Genomic DNA, 19941 nt, shown 5'->3' with positions numbered 1-19941 from the left:
TAAGGGTAAATACACTAGATTTAAGAACTTTTTACTTATTTCTAGATCGATTTTGGAGCGTAAAATGGGTGCAAGTTTATTTATGCCAACAAAACTGAAAATAGGTGCAACGTGATTGGCTATGCAGTTAAGCAAACAGTGTGTGCAAAGAGTATTTTGCACGTGTCATTGCAATATGCAAATCATATTCTACTGACCAAAAAATGCTAATTCATGGTTGAAGGATATGCAAATGTAAACATTTACTACATACATGCAAAGTATGTTTCAAATCTGAAACTCGATTTAAGCTCATTTATTTTAGCTCCTGCTGCCACCAGACTCTATAATATTGCACTATAACCACAATAACTCCTGTAAAAACCACTGTGCATCTACATTATAGCGTTTTATTTATTGACTGTGCAATATCCTGTGCAATATGCTGAATGTGCAATATTTCTCCACCTCTATATAAGCCATCCAGATTGTACATATTTTTATCTCTTTTTTTTTTATTTCTTATTTATATTTTGTTTTTCATTGGGTGTGATACAGGTACCCTGGCACCTTAATCCTATTTATCTTGATATACTGTATATACCTGGATATACTGTATATATATATATTGCTTATTCTTAATGCAGCTTTATCCTCCCTGTTTGCACCTTCTGTAACTTCTATGCCAATATGTGACGAGTGAATTTCTCCGCTGTGAGATCAATAAAGCTCATCTAACCTAATCTAATCTAGCTTGTCTTGTAATAATTTGAACTGGAAGTCAGGTACAGAATAGATTTAAAAATTAAATTAGTTCATAAGACTTAGACTCAACTTTATTTATCCCTTGGGATTGCTCCCTTGGGGAAATTTGTATATAGAGTAAAAGCAAAGAGTTAAAGCAAAATGCCATTAAAGATAAAAATACAACAGACAATATAAAAAGAGTGTATATAGTGCAAACAAGCTTGTAATGTCCTGGAAATACCTGGGGCTGCAGAGTGGTGCAGTTTGTAGCACTAATTCCAGGCCCAGGGTCATTATACATGGATTTTACATGTTCTCCCTGTGCATGCTTTAGCCTCTAGAGTGTAAATTGAGGGTGTGTGTGCATGGTTGTATGTCTATGTGTGCCTCTGTGTTGCCCTGCTACAGATTGGCAACCAGTTTGAGGTCTACAGCCCACAGACTGCTGTAGATAGGAACCAGCTCCAATGAGACCCTGACAGAAAAGTTAGAGAAAATGGATGCATAGGTAAATAACAATTCATCTTAAGTTATTTTGATCATTTCATTTTTTTTTACTTTGTTTGTAGCACTTGTAGCACTAAGTGTCCTTAAGAAGGTGGCACTAAAAGTCCTCCTATAAAACAGCTTCATCTGTAATTGGTTATATAAATATTATTATTTATTATCAATTATGATAATTAGTATTTTTAAAATAATACCAATTGTCATGATCTGGCCTGATTGCTCTGCCCTAATTGGTTATTTCTTTCACCTGCCGTTTTCCCTCCCTGCCGCAATTATCATTTATTCCTCTCACCTGTTTCCTTTGGTTTATATTCTGTTCAGCCTGGGCATTCAAGGCCAGATCATTATTTCAATTTCAGTTCAATTCAGTTTATTTATATAGCGCCAAATTCACAACACGTCATCTCAAGGCACTTTACAGTTCAACCAGATCATACAGTCAAATTGATACAAAGTTTTCTGTCTAAGGAAAACCAGTTGATTGCATTGACTCATTGACTCAAATACAATCCCTCACACTAAGCATGCTTGTAGCGACAGTGGAGAGGAAAAACTCCACTGTTTGTTTTCTGTTAGTCTGTCTGGTCAGTTTATGCGACGGTTCATGTCCTGGATCTTGGTGGAAAGAAGGTTTTGTGTCTGTCTCATCTCCTGCTCTTCCATTGTTCCTACCCTGCTGAGCCCTCTGGCTTCTTGGCTTTTTATTCTGGGAGGTTCAGTTTTTATTCCAGTAAGCCTGGTTTAAAGGTGAAGAGCAGTTTAAAGGTCCTGCTCAAGTTTTGGTTCCACGTCCTGTCTCGGCTACCCTCTTCCACTGAGCCTGCCCGTCTGCACCTGATCCTGTCTGCTTCTGTGCGTGACCACCTGTTCACGCCTCTGGACTCTGAACCTGCCTGGGAGCTCTAGGATGCCTGGTAGCCTTGAACACTTTGAACTTTCCTACTGACTGTCTCACCTTGAATACTGGGTCCATCTGTCCCGTTTTATGACAATTGATAACTTTCACCTCAAATTACATGGCTTAGCATCTCATCCTTCCTTAACGATGACTCTCATATTCTCTTAGAACACACTATCTTCTCACGTGAATAGGCAAAAGTATAGTTTGCATGTCAAATTTGCACAGTAATTTTTGTAGATCACCTGCAATATGCCCACTTATTTCACATACTAATAAAAAATTCCACACGCAATATAACGGCCCTTTTTTCTGAATCATTTAACATCCGGCGCTAAATGTATATTCAAAACAATAGCATCATTTTGAGGAAATCTGGAGGCAAAAGAGGCAAATAAAAATGCCATTAATATTATTGAAAGACCACTTTTTCCACCAAAATAGCGGAAATAAATTATGTCTAGTGTTAATTAATGAAAAAACCAGAAGGGAATTTTGAACTGAGGATACAGACAGATAGATAGTGAAATTAGGACATTTTTATTACTCTAACCATTTGAAATGTTACAATCATTTGAAATGTCCTTATAAAATGACATAAAAAAGTAATTTCTGTACTTTAAAATTAACTGCTTAAGATTTCGCAAACCTGAACCGTTAATTGGACAAGAATCTCAGTCATCAATCCTTTGTCTAACGGCAAACATTAGTGATCAGTTTGCATTTCAATTTGTTGGTGCTCCGTTCTGTAAAGATTGAATCATGGTGATTCTCTGTTTGAGCAAAGCTAAAAGGTTTCGTTAGATTTCACTTGCATGCAGCTATGTGGCTTGCACTGTGCAGGGTTTTATATTAGTTCTGTGTTATACAGCTGCAGGTGGGCTAATTGTGTCTTTTTCTTCATTTAAGTCAAATAATGTTTATTTAAGATGCTATTTTATAGGAGGACTATTAATGTCACTGTCTTAATGACAACATAGATCAGTTTCACTGGGACTTTCAGTGAGATAAAGTAGAGGGTGCTCATGAAATTTCTATCTGGTGCTAAGGAACTATAAGGAATCCCAAAATCATTTGCTTTACATGACATGTTAGCATGGAAATAAAAAAAATCCAATATTTCTTCACATGTACTCTGTGTGACACGTGCAACTGTTCACAGCTTCATACGCTTTGAGTTTTATTATGGCGAGCTTCAGCCGTTTACTACATTCGTGTCATTTGCATTTTTTTTCTTTTCAGAAGACTGTAGTCTCAATTTCACTAAGCACACAGACGTGCAAAGGCTAAAGGCTGAAGGTTGTAGAATCTAACTAATGAGAATATCTGATCGGCCAAAAAACGATTGGCTTTTATCAAACAATCTATGCCTGCTCCCTGAAGCTCCTCTAGGCTTTGCATAACACTGCAGCGCAGTGCTGTGAAGTAGCATAAAAATGGGGTTTACAGTAAAAATAAAGACAAAGAGCAGTCTCTGGCAAGGTTTCAACAGGTTCTGTGCATTCTTACTCCGTTATTAAATTTACCATTCAACCCTTGATATAAAAAAAAAATAAACATTATGTAATTTTGTACGGATTAAGACTAAATTCAAAATCATAAGTTTTAGCAAATAGAAATAAACCCTACCAATAATTTATTTACAAAATACATAAAGCTTGAGAAGGTAAATGGAGCATTTTACAGTGGCAGAATTCAATCATTAGGGGTGTTGTTTCTTGTTTTTTTTTAACCACTCACCAGTGATGACATAGCTGACATGGCGGTTAACAGCAGAGCTGTCATTATCCTTGGTGTTCAACACAGCCACCACCTCGCCTGGGGGCCCACCCTCCTGAACGGAACTGAAGTAATGGTTCTCCATGAATATGGGGGGGTTGTCGTTGATGTCTGTCACTGCCACTGTCACAGTGCTGGTACTGGAAAACGATAGGGCCTCTCCAAGGTCAGACGCTACCACTGTGAATATGTAGGATGGATTGGACTCATGGTCGAGTTCTTTGCATGAGACTATCCAACCAGTATTACTGTCAATGCTAAAAGTCTGATCCAATGTGTCAGAATGTTCATCTGCACGGATTAATGTCCCAAGTCTGTATGTTACTTGGCCATTGGCTCCTGAGTCTGGGTCTCGAGCGCTGACCTGAATGATCCTTGTTCCAACTGCCATCCCCTCCATGACAGTCGTGACGTAAGAGTCTGTCTCAAAAGTTGGTTTATTGTCATTAAGATCTAAAACTTTGACCTCAACATCAACGCAACTCACAGCGTCCAGCTTACTCTGGTGTGCAGTGGCTGCAATTTTAAAGTTATATCCTTTCATCACCTCATGATCCAAGGGCTTATCCAGTTTAATCACCCCTGTATTCCTCTCTACTAAAAACACCCCATCTAGGTTGCTTTCCTTACTTTCTCCATTAATGATGCTAAAGCTAACCGGAAATGGGCTGTGCCCAGGAGGAATTTTGGGGTGAACCCTCCCAATAGCTGAACCTATGGGCGTGTTCTCTGGTATGCTAAATGAGTAATGGTGTTGACTAAAGTCAGGAAAGAAAGCCTCAGGAGAAAGAACATGAATGTAGACTGGGACCAAAGAGTGTCGAACTGGATTTCCTCCATCCACAGCCTTCACAAAAAAGGATAATACCGAGTTTCTCAGGTGGCTGAAGCTCCCTTTGGTCACCATCCAACCACTGTCTGGGTCTATGTCCAAAATGTCTGCTACAGGGATGCGGGCCTCACTGTAAAGTGAAAATGTTATTTTGGCATTAGAGCCATAATCGGGATCAAGAGCCTGAATCTGTGTTATCAAGAACCCCTTGGCCACATCAAATCTGAGTGTAGCTCGGTATTCTGTGGTACTAAAGCGGGGTGCATTGTCATTTTCATCTAAGATAGTGAGATGAATTGTGCAATAGGAAACACGTCCCCCTGAATCCTGAGCAGCCACTGTAAGAACAATGTCCATGCTAGAGGGGTCCTCTCGGTCAAGTTTTTCTGTTGTGCTAATCTGACCATTGGAATCAATGGCAAACAGGTCACTAGCCATATCGTTGACAAAAGAATAAGTTATGTGGCCGAATACTCCAGGATCTGCGTCCGTTGCTCTCACCTGAAATAGAAAGAATCTCCTTATGTAAAAAAGTTGAGTCATACATGCATAGATACATGCGTGTTTCAAGTTTAGTAAAACTCAAAATCACCCACCTGAATTACATTGGTTCCAACAGGAGAATTCTCTCTTAAGTCTGCCTCAAAAATATTCTGCTCAAACACAGGATTGTGCAGGTTGGCCCCAAAGACTTTAACATGAACCTGAGCAGTGCTGGTAAAAACTCCATCAGATACGGAAACATTGAGGCTGTAAGTAGGTTCCATTCTTTCCTTGCGATGGCTGGACAGCATGATAATTCCCGATTTTCTTTCCATCACAAAATCCATCCTTTCATTTCCTGACAATATGCTGTACACCAACTTGTCAAAATCGGAGCTGTCAGCATCTGAGGCTTGAACACAGGTTATGAAGTGTCCTTTAGGTGCTAACTCGCTCACATAAGCCTCATAAAGCAGCTGGTTGAAAACTGGAGGATTATCATTCATGTCTTTTAGCAGAACTGTGACAGAGACTTCGGTGGATAATGAAGGAAAACCATTATCCGTGGCCCGGACAATAAATTCATACTCTGGGACAAGTTCATGGTCTAGGATCCGTGCTGTAAGGATTAATCCGCTGCTGCTATCGATGTGAAAATAATCTGTGCTGTTATGCTCTTTGGAGAATATCTGATAACTAACAATATTGTTCTTTTCTGAGTCCTTGTCTGTGGCAATGACTTGAAGGGCTGGAGTCCCAATCATAACAGTTTCAGACAAAACAATTCTGTAGGACATCTCTTTAAAGACCGGCGGGTTATCATTTATATCTTGGACCAAAACATCGACATCAACTTCAGCATGGGAGCCAGTCACATAGTTTGTGGCCCTAATGGTTAGTCGATAATACGATTTGTCTTCGTAGTCCAAAGAGTTAATTACACTTATAACTCCGGTATCAAATCCAATCCCAAACTGAAGAGCTGTATCTCCATCAACAATGGTGTAGATAATGTTTTGCCCGTCAGGACTAGTTGCATTAATGCCGAGGATTGGTGTGTGAACGCCCACATCTTCATTCACAGACACAGAGTAAAAGGATTTGTCAAAGACAGGCATGGCTTTGTTGACTACAGTGATGGGAAAGGTGATGGTAGAAGACAGGGGAGGGTCGCCGCAATCTTTGGCCTCTACCACTAGTTGGTACTCCTTATTAGATAAATCTGACTCAAAAGTCCTTTTGAGGCTAATGGTTCCTGTCTGCTGGTCAATCTTAAAGTGGCCATGATCTTCCTTCAGAAAGTATACCACTTCTCCATTTATACCTTTGTCTCCATCCACTGCGGAGACTCTGAAAATTGGAAATCCGGACTCAGCTTCTACTTGAACAGCTGCATAATATGGAAGTCCAACAAAAACAGGGGCATTATCATTTATGTCTTCAACCTGAACTTTAACCAGAACTCTGGCCACACGCTGTTGATCATGCTCCCTTCTTGCCTCTACAATCAGCTCGTAGAAGTCCTGCTCTTCCCGATTAAAGGGTATTCCAGTAGTTTGGATGACTCCAGATGTCGGACGTATTTCAAATTTTGTACCAGCATTCAGTAGGGTATGCATCAAAGGCTCGTTGAGTTGGTTTCCCACAGCGCTGACGACAGCGACTATGGTGATATTTGACACATTCTCTTTAATAGATGAGGTGTAGACCCTTTGGGAAAAACTTAAACCGGAATCAAGAGCCTCTTTGACAAAGACAGTCACCAAAACAGTGCTTGAGAATTTGCCATCTGAAACTCTAACAGTAAGGCGGAAAACCTCTTTGGAGAAGTTGCTATTTTTGACTACAATAATACCACTAGAAGCCTTAATGGAAAAATTCTCCAGCACTCCATCAGCCAAAGAATACGTCAGATCTGTAGGGACATCTGTGTCAGGGTCTACAGCTGTTACCTGCACAACTTCTACTCCAGCATAAGTAGGAAGTAGCAAAACGGTTTCATAGGTACTCTGTTTGAAGACAGGAGGGGAATCGTTTGAATCGATCACTTGTATGGTCACCTCAGTTGGACTGTCTGCAGTTAGTTGGGGCCTACCACTATCCCTCACATGAACATGGAAGTGGAAGGCGGAAAAGGTCTCATGATCCAGATTAGCAATGGTTCTAATTGACCCAGTAACCGAGTCTACAGTGAAGAACATCTTTGCAGTCTCCTCCACAATCTGGTAGACCAACAGGGCATTTTGGTTAGAGTCAGCATCAGTGGCTTTGATTACTAGAGGGAGATTTTCTGAGTTCAAGACCACACTATTGATTGGTGCTAACTCGCAAATGCTACCATGATAGTGAAGATGTTGGAACACGGGTGGATTGTCATTCTCATCGACTATCTGAATTAAGAGGCTAGCATTGGAGGCCATACCAGCCATGTTGGTAGCTTGCACTATTAGGGTATACGAAGCTATGTTCTCATAGTCAAGGGGCTTTTGAGTTGTGATGACTCCACTGTATTGATTAATCTGAAAAACGTGCCCTATGTTTCCTTGCTTGATCTCAAAAGTGAGGGTAGACTGACTGACCGCACTGATTGTGGTGACAGAGGTCCCAATAATTGCATTCTCTTTGATTTCTGTTTGATATTCAGGTTGAGGGAACCTCGGACCTGAATTGTCAGAGAGGGTGACGGCAATGCGAACTATTGTTGTAGCAGACAGGGCAGGAGTGCCACTGTCGGTCACTCTGACACTAATAACATAGTGTCCAATGCTTGATACATCCAAGTGACGTGCAACACGAATAATACCCAGAACTGGCTCGATGTTAAATGCATTTCCAGTGTTTCCTGTTGGAAAAAATATACAAATCATTCTCTTTACAAAGAGCTAAAAAAGAACATTATAGGTGTGAGTTTTCATCCGTTGCTTACCTGCTTCAATAGAGTAGTGTAGTTCAGCGTTTTTGCCTTTGTCTTTGTCAAGAGCAGTAACCTGAACCACAGCTGACCCAACAGCAGCCGATTCATAAACTGAGCCTTCATAAAGCGGGCTGGTGAAAAAGGGTGCATGATCATTTATATCTTCCACCTCTATCAGTACACGAGCAAGATTTTTTCTGTATGGAAACTCTTGGTCCTTGACCTGGAGAGGAAGAAAAGAAAAACAGAGTTAATAGCTAACAAAAAAAAGAAAGAAAACTTTGGCCATTGTCAGTTAACAAACTGTACATTATAGTGACCACAATAGCACTGCCTGGACTTAAAACAGTAAACTCAATTTTAGTTTATGCGGCCTATGACACAGTAGCCTACCCAGTAAAAGTGTGAACACTCTTTTAAAAACGTTAGTGTATTTATAGTAATTCAAAACAAAACAAAATGAAAACTAAAACTCTGCAGTGGGTAGCACTGTTGCCTTGCAGGAAGAAAGTTCTAGGTTCGATTCCTGTGTGACTTGGGATAGATCCAGCTTTCCTGGGCGTCTAGCCTCATTGTCCTTCCTCTTGGGAAATGTCTCGCAGCAGAGGGTTGGAAAGAAACACACATTTGGACGGGTGTGTAGAGGTAGTGAAGAGGACACGCCAAACTCCATCACTGGCAAGAGGTCAGCCTCTTCTTATTCCTGGACTAATGATTGGAGGTCTGGTTCGGCTGCCCCATAACGGTAGCTGCCAAAGGAGCCAAAGATTTTCTGCAGCACTCCCCTTGCCTTCCTGGTGAGCCAGCAGGTCATCAGGCTTTGCAGCCTTTGGGCTTGGAATGAAGATTCTATCCTCGTCATCATCCTCTGAAGCGAGGAGCTCCGGGATGACTTCATCTTCATTTTCGTAGTCTAGCTCTAAGACGTCCCCAACCGCTAAGAGCGTAGCGGCTAAATACGCTTGGGAACCCCAGCTGGCCATAGCACTCGTGGTGGTGTTGTCAATCCTTCCTGGCATCCTGCTTGATGGCAAATACGGGTCTAAGCCGGAGAGGCCAACTTGACGTGCTAGCCATTTACTGAGGCTCCTCATTATGAAGCTGGAACAGTCCGTACATGAACCCGGGGCATCAACTGCCAGGCTAGTGTATTTCAGCCCGAGACATGTCGAGCATACCTAGTGTGTGTCCTTGCTTGAAATTTTATTTCTGCACTAACAAAGGTGAGCCTCCGAGCTCAGCCAGTTAGCTAGTCGAATTTGGAGAAGAAAAAGGCTGAGCGGACTGGTATGACAGCCCAGAACAGGTCATTTTAGCTGGAGTGCTAGTATATGACTAGCGGGAAGAATGGAGTTTAACCAGCTAGGCCCAACAATTGAGAGCTAGCTAAAAATATTTCCTTGTCTAAATACATTTTAGCTAGTCTGCTCTGAGATAAGCCTCAAAGCGAGATGAGGTTTTTTAATAATGCTGAATCGTGGTAGGTAGGTGAGGCAGTCATCTTGATCACTAGCCAATCAGGATTGACATAATTAGATAAATGGTTCTGAGGAATACGGAAAGTGGCGTATCCCATAGTGAGACATCGAAACACATGCTATGAATGAGAACTAAAAGATTTCCGTTTTAAATAAAATTTAAAGACTACACTATGGTTGTGTTTATCCATATACAGCTTACTTGAAGGCTTTGTTTTTTCAGAAAATGTTTACTCACCCAAGCATAATCTTCTCTTTCATTCCAGTTGCAATCATATTTTCCTAGGGTTTATTTTATCATTTCTTTTATTGGGTCATGTCATGTTTAGATTCATGTAAAGCTCTTCTAAATAACAATAATGCCCTTTTCTCAAATAAAGGTAGTATTAAGATCACGCTCCTGTCTCAAAACTAACGGGCAAGTTGTTTGTGTCAACTTGTTAAAAATTATTTCCAAATTGCAAACACATCTTTATATGCATAACTCTATCATCTACTGCTGTGGTGAGAAGCCTTATGAATTCAACATTTAGCATTTTTTGTAGGATTTCTCATCATTTGGCTGCATTTTTATTTCTGGTTAATATAATGCTGATAATAATTAATAGTATTTCAATGAAGTATTGCTTTAAAGATGCTGCTTTAACATATCTGCTATCTAGTCAGTCAGGAAGTTAATGCAGCCCAAGCACAGAGTTGTTAAATGACCAGAGCTTAATTAGGGTAAATAGGTTTAAGTATAACTTCACACAAAGAATTGGCTTATTTTTAAACAAAGCATGACTTACAATGACAGTCAGAATGTGTTGGGCACAAGCCTCGTGGTCTAGCCTCTGAGCTGTGGAGATGGTGCCCAGGGTGGGGTGGATGTGGAACAGACGCAGGCTTCTAGAGTCGATGGAGCTGTGAAGAGCATAGGTGAGCTGGTGATGCACATCCCGGTCAGATGCCTTTATTTGGAGCACTTCGGTGTCGGGTGGTGTATCTTCCGAAATGACAACTTCGTAGATTTGTTGTGAGAAAACAGGATCATTATCATTGGTGTCCAGCACGGTAATGTAAACCTGGAGAAAGAAATGGAGAGAGAAAAAACAGAAGGCAGTTTAAATGAACACACTCTGACTAAAAATCCCAACCACTTTTTTAGGGGGATAAATTAGGCTTTAAACTAAGCCACAGCAGAGATGTTTGACCTGGGAAATTGATTCAATATAGGATTAAAAAGTGTAATCTATAAACATGGATGGTAAAAGGAAGAGGTCACCTGTGTGTATGCGGTGTTGGTGCCGTCTGTGGCCAGCACTGTCAGGTTATAGAAGGAGCGGTGCTCAGCATCCAGAGGCTTGGCGATGATGATGGTAGCCGAAGTCTTCCCCACTTCAAACACACTGTCACTGTTTCCACCTGCTCAGAAGGATGAGTAAAAGAGCACACAAGATCAAAAACACACAAAAAAATGTGTTTGATACAAATGAACTAATTTTCTCTTATTCTGTCGCTGACTTACTGTCCTGTAAAACTCTCAGTATTGAACAGTCTATTTTCACTGGAAGCTTTGACTAAAACCTGTCTGAAGCCACAGCAGTGAAGTGATGGGATGTCGATGAACAGATGAATAGGCATAGATCCACACACAAACCCATTACACGTTTCCTGACTCTGCAGGATTGCTGTGCTTTAATTCAGCTCAATTTAGAATGTCGGAAATAGCTTAAAATAGTTACAATGCTTTAGAATGGAGAAAAAACCCTGTGTCTGCATTTTCTACCAGTGGTTTAAACGTTCAGAGGGAAGTTTAGGGGGAGTGATGGCCTAGTGGGTTAGAGCAGTGCTCTTGTGCTCTGAGAAGGTTGCAATTAACCTGTTCGATCCCCACAGCTTGGACTCTGGGTTCCTGAGCAAGACCCTTAACCCCAAACTACTCACTGGGCGCTGCAAAATGGCAGCCCACTGCTCCCCAAGGGGATGGGTTAAATGCAGAGGTAAATTTATCCAATGTGAGATCAATTATTATTATAAATTATTACCGCGTTGTGCTACTCATTCTAAGTCAGTAACTAGACGATAAGTCAAACCACAAATTGAATGACTTAAATCAGCACTTCAATATTTACATGATGCTTTCAGATGTCAAACATCTTTGTGACACATTTCTACGAGGACTTTTAACCTTGAGTCTTTTTCAGAATATACAGCAACATGCATAAAGAGTGTTGGACCCCCTGGAGGTCTCCATACTCAGTGTTCAGTACTTTAAATGCAAGTTAATTGGTTAGACTTTCATTATAAAGCTCTTGGTGCCTTGAAATGTGGTGGATTGGAGGGGGTCAGCTTCAACCCTCCCATTCTTTCTCACCACACAATAGCTGCTGTTCACAAGGTGTAAAAGGGGGATCTTATAGGGGCATCAGTGTACTCTGCTGCAGGTCTAATTGTTATATTCTTTGGTAAAAAATACATTTGCCATTTGAATGGAGAACAAAAAATTGTTCTTATATGGATGTGGTGCTCCACAAAAGAACAGAATATTTTAGCAGGGTCATAATTCTGAGGAAGTGACTCACAGGGGACGTTTTGAGGTGGACTTTTTTTTGCTTAAAAACATGTTAAAACTACTAAATATAGCCAAGCTTCTCTCTAGCTTCCAACAACAGAACAGATTAGATAAACAACCGGAGCATTGGTCATCCTAGTTTCGATGGTTAAGCGATTTGATGGCCAAAATGGTGTGAATGCACCATGAAGCACCAGGGAGGTCATTTGGACCAGAAAAAATGTGGACTTAGTTTAGTTTGGAGCAGTTGACCATCACATTTTTCAAGTGAACTCTTAACTTGTAAGAAAGCCAGAGGTATGATGAGCTTTTGTCAGACTGGATAGAAGTGATCTGGAGCACTGACCCGGAACTGGAGTAAAATTACCACTGAAGCCCTCACTTCATTTTTTCTTGTTCTGGATACTTGTGTTGTTATTACAGCTGTACAAATCTTTGAATTTCAAGAGCAGCTTAGTCAATACTTGTTTTGGGACATTCTATTTCTAATGTTGCCTGCGGCAATGCATGCTGCAGGGGGAGGGAGACAATGTGCTCGGGGTCCTGACCCACAGCGGTTGGCATGAGCATTGCTGACAAAAACATGGTGGATGAAGCATGACTCCATTACAAAATCTATGGCTAAAGGCCCTGCTGTGGGTTTCGTTAATGGCCCTGGAGCTGATTTTATTTTAATCTCTAAGTAAAATGCTTTTTACCTGGTATAGAAGAGTTCATTTAATATAATACATTTCTCACTGATTGTACATATGCAGGAGTCTAGGCTTTATTAATGTAAGCCTCTAACTTCAATGTGATGGTTTTCTCTGCCAATAGGGTTAATTTTGTGGAGATTCTGGTTTTCTATATGCCATTGAGAGCATTTTCCAAAAAGGGGTATTTTCTCCAAGGCAAACAGAGAAACATGGCGGCCAACAGAGGGAAAGTTGGGATACCTCTGCTGGCTGCTGCTGCATATACTGCAAAACAGACTAAAAGGGTCAAAACAGAGGACAATCCAATTCAATTACATTCAATTCAGTTTATTTATATAACAACAATTCCCAACACATATAATCTCAAGGCACTTTACAGTTCACCAGATCATACAGTTACATTGATTCAAAGTTTTCCATCTAAGGAAAGCCAGTTGATTGGATTGACTCATTGACTCGAAGGCAATCCCTGACACTAAGCATGCTTGTAGCGACAGTGGAGAGGAAAAACTCCCCTTTAACAGGAAAAGAGCTGAAAGCATGATCGACCAAAGAAGGATAAAAGCTGGTATAAATCCAGGACCAGCTCACCCTTGGTGGACAGCTTGTTGACAGCTTGTGGACTCGAAACTAGCTGTAGTCCATCAAGATATGTATCTTTTTATTACTTTGATTACAAGATGTGTGTATTTATCATCTGCAAGCAGAGTGGGAGGATTTTCCCAATGGGAGAAGTTTAGGGGCGGGGCTTACAGTTCAAAATAAACTGTTCTTGTCACTAATGGTGAAAATAGTGCAGAATTTAGGTACAGCATCTTTAAGTCCAAAAAGAAGCACATTTCCTGTAGATGTGTTGAACCCTTTGTATCTGCTCAGTTATTGCTTTGCAGCTTTGTTACATCGCTTGGACCCCCAACAGAGCTGCTCTGATATAGAGACAAGATACAAACCAACCCCCAATCAACGTAGACAAGCATATTTTTTCTAAAACGTATATTGCTTTATCTAGGTGTAAACTAGGCCTAATAGAGGGGGACAGTGCCAAAAACATCAGCTGTACATATCAGGAATTGATTAGACTGGCGTCAAAATAATCTGTATAGTCAACAATTTCATCAAAAATAACGGTCGACTTCTAATCTCCATAACACCCAGTACTGCGTTGGCAACAACCCCCATGTGGTGTAATCAAACATTAGAGACCAAACCAGTCAAAGTTACTCTGTTGCTTTTTCTTAAAGCAGACAATTTTGACTTGATTCTTTAAATGTGTCAGGATTCCTGTCTGTGTATGTGTTTTTTCTGTGTTTGTCTCCCCTCCTCCACCAGGAGGCGCCTGTTTCTGGTCCGCCTCCCTACACTTCTGCTGTGAGTTACCTCATTAATGGAGTGTTCTTAAGCTGCTGACTGCCACTACCTCGACGCCAGAGTGTTTGCCAGTTTTAGGTACTCTAGCCAAGCTGAGTTTTGCTGAGTCAAAGTGAGTTCTTGTCAACCAGAGTTTTAATCTTGTTTTTTTGTCTTTGCCTCTCAGCAGGAAGTCATCCGGCAAACTGGATTTTTCTGACCTTCCCTTCCTGGAAGGATCATCTGAGCTTCAAGCTGAGTTGAGGATTTAAACTGGAGGTTTGAATCAACTTTTCCTCAAAGGATCGTTTGAGCTTCACACTGAGCAAGGGATTCATCTCCACTACGACCCGTTCAAGTACCGCAGGAAATCTGAGTAGCAGTCAGCTTCTCCGTTCATCTACAGACAACCGCATTCTGGGTAAACCCTGTCCCTCCTCCACCTAATCAGACAAACACTGGAACTACCGCACACAGACTGGAGTCAAAGAGTCAACAACTTCTCTGGAAAGGTGAGTCAGCAATTTACTTCTCCTCTTCAAGTTCGAGAATGAAATTTCCCACTGAGCTGAATTAACTGCAGTGTCTTCCCCTCACCTTTCAGTTCCGGTTGAGCAGTGTTCAGAGCAACACTGGATTCTTCACAATCTCCTAAATAAACCTGTTAAACTTTTTCCCTGGTCTTTCTGTATTGGTTTACTGCTTTTGGGTCAGATCTTAATTAGAATCATGACAAAATGACTCCACATCTCTGTCTGTATCTCTATTTTTTGCCCTTTTTTGATTTGGTTGACATGACCTAAACTTGATATTTGTGCACCAGTTCCACAATCAGTGCCCTTAATTTAGCCAAACCAAGGCTGTGTCTGAACATCTGCCCTAATCACTATATAGGGCACTATATAGTGTTTACGGCATCTTAGATGAGTGTCCAAACATCTAGTGAAAAATGCCTTGCGAGAGTTCTCCTTGCAAAGCATCATGGGATTTGTTGTGACAGCGGCAACAAATACAGAGATGGCGCATGCACCGTGCGGGAAGGCGGAGTTATGTGGCCAGTGATCATCTGTCCTAACGGTCAGTAAACTGAGTTCACTATATAGTCCCCGCCCTGTGTAGTGATTGAGGGACGTAGGGGTTAGGACGTGTTAAGAAGTGTTTTGACTGTCTAGCAGTCTAATACACCCATTAGTTTGGTTATTAGTTCAATAGGTAATATGTAATTCAAGTGACGTATGAAGCCAAAATAAATACATCAAGAAGTACACTTGCATTCTACGAAGAATAAAATGTCACAACTAAGGATTGCAATAAAGCAGCACACGCTTAAAGCCATAAAAACATGATACAGGTATAAAGCAAATAAAAACATGCAACTGTAGCATCTTTGTTGTACATTCCACTTACACACCAAAACAAGAATGAGAGGGGAGGGTGGACTGTGGGTATGGGTAAACAAAAATATCATTCCATTTTTATAGGAGAAATGAAGGGAATCCTTTTGGTAGCAGTGCTCAGGAATGAAAGAGGCAGACAGAATACCTTCTGAGGAACAGTTCTTGAAACAAGTGCTCTGCAAGAGATAGAACATCTCCCGGAGAGGCCTGGAACCTTCCAGGCACGAAGCATCAAAGACAGAAAAGGAAAGAGGGTAAAACAGGAAGAACAGGCATTTTTGAGGAAAAGAAGTAATGACAGAAACAACTTTAACTAATGGTTATAGACATTTTTTTTTAGGTAAATGTTCTTTATTTTAGCTTCTTGGTGTGTTTGACTTCATGCTATTTCCAGAACAAAGATACATGTCTGAAAATTCTATCAATTTGGAGTTGGATTACAAATCTGTCTGTGAGTGTGTGTGTGCGTCAGGGGGAATTTTGGACTCATTTAAAACACCTCACGCCAGCCTGCTCCACATCCCAAAACCATTTCAGTCCTATGCTTGGATCACATTCCTGCATGAACATCCAGTGCTGTGAAATATCAAGCATCCAACTGGGGACTTGAGGTGAGGTCTAAATTAGCAGTGTTCTCTTTTATGTACGTAAATAGTGTTGTGACTCAGAATCAAGTTTATTGCCAAGTAGGTTTGCACTTACAAGGAATTTGACTTAGTGTTAAAGCTGCAGTTAAATTAGATATATATACAGAATACAGGATCTATGGTTAGTTCACTGAATAAGTTAATATTTTTGGTGAAAGCTGAACTGAACAGACCAGTTTTTAAGTAATGAACGTGAACAAGAGTGACGTTCACTGTGAGAATAATGAATAAGAAACACAGCACACGTTCGCATTCATTTGATAATGACACTTTTCATTGGATAACGTCAGGGGTCCGCTCACGAAGCAGGTTTAATAAACTCAGATTCAAATCCGTAACTCTAAATTGATCTAAAGTCGGGAACTCTGAGTTTTTGGTTTCACAATGGCTGCTATGAATAAGTTGAATCAACTCTTATTAGATCCACTTAGAGTTTAGCACGTGCATAACAAGTTTGAAATGCCATTATCAGCGGAAACCCGATTTGAAGAGTCGCCATGACAATAGGCAACAGGAAGCGCCTATTTCACCCCACTGGAACTAGAGACTTTAATGAAGAAATGAAAAAAAATGGAGAATGCGTTTAAAAGACAGGAACAGCGCTACAGCTACAAAGGAGAGAAAGATGGCGTAGGAGAAGATTGTTGCTCAAGTTAATGCGTAGGTTTATTTGAAGTGGGCTATGGCAGGCTGATTTTACATTTATTAAAAGCACAGCTCTTTGTTGTTCCACTAAAATTAGATTCTTTCTGATCAAAATCTCACTCCTGGTCTGAACTGTAATAATATATTTTCTGAATAACATTTTTGCAGCAGAAACTGAATTTCAGAAAGTAAAAAATACAAATTATACTAGTAAGAATCAAGTTTTTTATACCGGTACCTAGAAATGTTTAACAATTTGAAGTGGCTGTTTTGACATTTATCAGCTTAACTGAACATAGTCAAAATAATACAAATGCTGATCATTAAGGTATTTGAACAGCTATAGTTCATTTCCTGACATCCAGAATGTTTATTCTACATGTGAAGGATTTCATTTTGTTTAAAATGGTCAGTTTGACAAGGAAAACATTTTTTTTTTTCAGCTACCAGGAATACATATTTAGTAAACAAGAAATCATTTTGGATCCAGATCTTTTCAGCAGAACCTGAAATTTTCTGTATGTTTCTGAAGTTCTGTGTAATTCGGCAAAAAAAAAAGCTTCACTGCACATCTAGTATATCCTGACTGCATCCAGTACTTTCCATTTCTTTCTATATATTATGATCACACATTTAAAGGGTGAAATATGAGGTTCTATTGTGGAGAATTGTGGCTTCATTTACCAAATGTATATGAACTACTTCATTTATAGGTTTGTGAACTTAGATCTTTTTAAAAAAAATTAAACTATGAACAGGAACTAATTTATTTTCATCTGTGTGAACCAAACTCTGAGCTCATTATTGTTAATTATGAACTGGCAAAACATTGTATATATACACAAAAAGTGTTTACAGTTCTAAGTTTAAACTAAAAGATTAAAGATAATGCAGGTTGTTGTGTTTGTTATCCACCAGCTTCCTGAACCAGAGCAGCACATTTGTTTAGAGCTGTACACCAACAGGGGGACCTTACCTGTGATATCAAACCAAACTGGAGATGGGTTCTGCTGTAGAGACACCACACCCACAATCTCAGCCACCTTGTCGTTCTCTGTGACGGTGAAGTTATAGAACGGCTCATCAAAGAGCAATGGAAGAGATGAAGGAGGTGGTCGCTGGATCCACTCGATATGAAGTCGAGCTGTTGATGACTTTTGGGGACGGCCATTGTCTGATGCTTTGATCTAAAGACACAAAATGTCAAAAAAAAAATGTCTCTGTTGAACCTAAAAGTTAATAAAAAATGTAAAATCAGTTTTCTCTTGACTTGAGATAATAACTTCAAGTGAATAAACCGCTGCGTTGACATTTACAATTACCTTTCTTTGTACCACCTTAATCACAATTTCTAATTATTTTATGATTAACTCTTAAAAGCCCAGTTGCCACCTCTGGATTCCAAGTGTTTTTCTGTATTTTTTCCTTGTAAATCAGACTTGGTGACCAAAGGCTTTCAAAACACCTCTCCTTTTCAAATGAAATGATATTCAAGCAATGCCAGAGAAACACAATGGTAGCATCTTTGCAACAGGTAAAAGAAGACTCATACAGTCAGGATGTCGTAGCTCCCCGCAGTAAAGGCCTTGCGCGATGACACCACAGCTGTTTTGGAGTCTATGAAGAATTTTCCCTCCTCGTTGCCATCCACAATGCTGTATGAGAGATCACTGTTGGGCCCTTCATCCTCATCGAAAGCAAAAACCCGATAGATGGGCTCGGCCTTCTTTCTCCGTTCTCTCTCTGGAAGTCGGACCTGGTAGACCTTCTCATGAAAGGTTGGTCGGTTGTCATTTTCATCTAGCACTGAAACCATTACCCACAGCGTGGTGCTCTTGGGACTCGGACCGCCATCTGAAACCAGCACCTGTGGGTGGAAAAATATTAGAAAATCAATTTCTATTAGGGTAGAAACATAGTCCTGGTTAGCGATGGGTTCCAATTAGGGCTGCAACTAAGAATTAATTTGCTAATCGATTAATCTATTAATTTTTTTATAAATTAATCGAATAATAATTGGATAGCCAAAGGTTCATTAAAGAATATGTTTTAACAAAATGAAACCAGGAGAAAGAAAAACTTCTGGATATGGCATATTGACAGATGAATTTTTTATTTTTAATCTTGAATGCAAAATGTTTATATATATATATATATGTAGTTTTTTTTTTTCCTTTTCCTTTTTTTTTTTTTCAATTTAGGTATAATTCCTGCTCTAAGGGGGTTGCTCTGCCAGCTAAAGGTATGTTTTACAGTCTCCATACTCCAGTTAAGATTAATCGATTACTAAATTAGTTGATAATTATTTCAATAATTGATTAATCATGATTAATTGGATGAATTGCTTCATCCCTAGTTCAAACTTAGAGGTCAAAATACAGCAGCCAGCTGCATTCGCAAAGCAGGACATTGGGACGGACGCCTCCTTTCCATTATTTCCTAATATATTCAGGTCAGGTAGGGGTCAGTTCACTTCGGTTTGATTCATTTTTCATTATATTAAGTATCTCAATGGGCTTGGGATTTTAAATTCAAGGCAGTTCTACTTGTTGATGCTAAAAATGTCTATAATAGAGCTCATACACAATAAGACCAGCACAAAATGCTTTCTTGGTTGTAGACATCTGTCATCGAAATACACTGTGACTAGTATCACCAACTCTTCAACAATCGTTGACCAACTCTCCTCTACTGTAGTGTTTTCAATGTGACACAGAGCACTGGGACAAACAAGCAAGCCTGCACTAAAAATACCAACTGTTCCACAAAACAATTACCATTGGAAAAGCCGAAAAAGATAATCGACCTGTAAGGAACCAGTTGGTACTGGTGGAAAAGGGGTCAGGCTGGCATGCAAACATTTCTTTTTAAGGGAAAGTCCGGTCAGCAAGGAATAACCAATGGATCATTATCTATACCTAAAACTAATACGTTTGCAGTGATTTAAAACATTTTGCCTTAAAGGAATAGTACACCCAAAACATGATTAGCCTTCATTTTCTACTCACCCCCATGCTGAACAACACTCTGGAGTACTTT

The 19941-nt window shown here is 40.0% G+C and overlaps 1 protein-coding gene across 7 annotated transcripts in view; it reads right to left on the bottom strand.

Annotated features, from left to right (window-relative positions):
• The window catches only part of fat3 (FAT atypical cadherin 3), a 117787-nt gene that overhangs the window by 54225 nt on the left and 43621 nt on the right, over positions 1 to 19941 (bottom strand). For 4 of the 7 annotated variants that reach the window (XM_015387947.1, XM_015387949.1, XM_015387953.1 and 1 more), the window contains exons 5-12: positions 18455 to 18769; positions 17879 to 18089; positions 15756 to 15824; positions 10882 to 11021; positions 10406 to 10681; positions 8152 to 8362; positions 5339 to 8067; positions 3872 to 5243 (exon numbers count right to left, since the gene is read on the bottom strand). In XM_015387947.1, the coding sequence (XP_015243433.1) occupies positions 3872 to 5243; positions 5339 to 8067; positions 8152 to 8362; positions 10406 to 10681; positions 10882 to 11021; positions 15756 to 15824; positions 17879 to 18089; positions 18455 to 18769 (5323 nt within the window). The remainder of the gene's footprint in view (positions 1 to 3871; positions 5244 to 5338; positions 8068 to 8151; positions 8363 to 10405; positions 10682 to 10881; positions 11022 to 15755; positions 15825 to 17878; positions 18090 to 18454; positions 18770 to 19941) is intronic. The other 3 variants (XM_015387950.1, XM_015387952.1, XM_015387954.1) reach the window with 1 other exon arrangement.

The sequence above is a fragment of the Cyprinodon variegatus genome, unplaced genomic scaffold (genome assembly GCF_000732505.1).
Source record: "Cyprinodon variegatus isolate N-32 unplaced genomic scaffold, C_variegatus-1.0 Scaffold408, whole genome shotgun sequence".
Lineage (NCBI taxonomy): Eukaryota > Metazoa > Chordata > Actinopteri > Cyprinodontiformes > Cyprinodontidae > Cyprinodon > Cyprinodon variegatus.
Note: the sequence above shows the minus strand (reverse complement) of the source record. Positions and strands in the feature narration are given on the sequence as shown.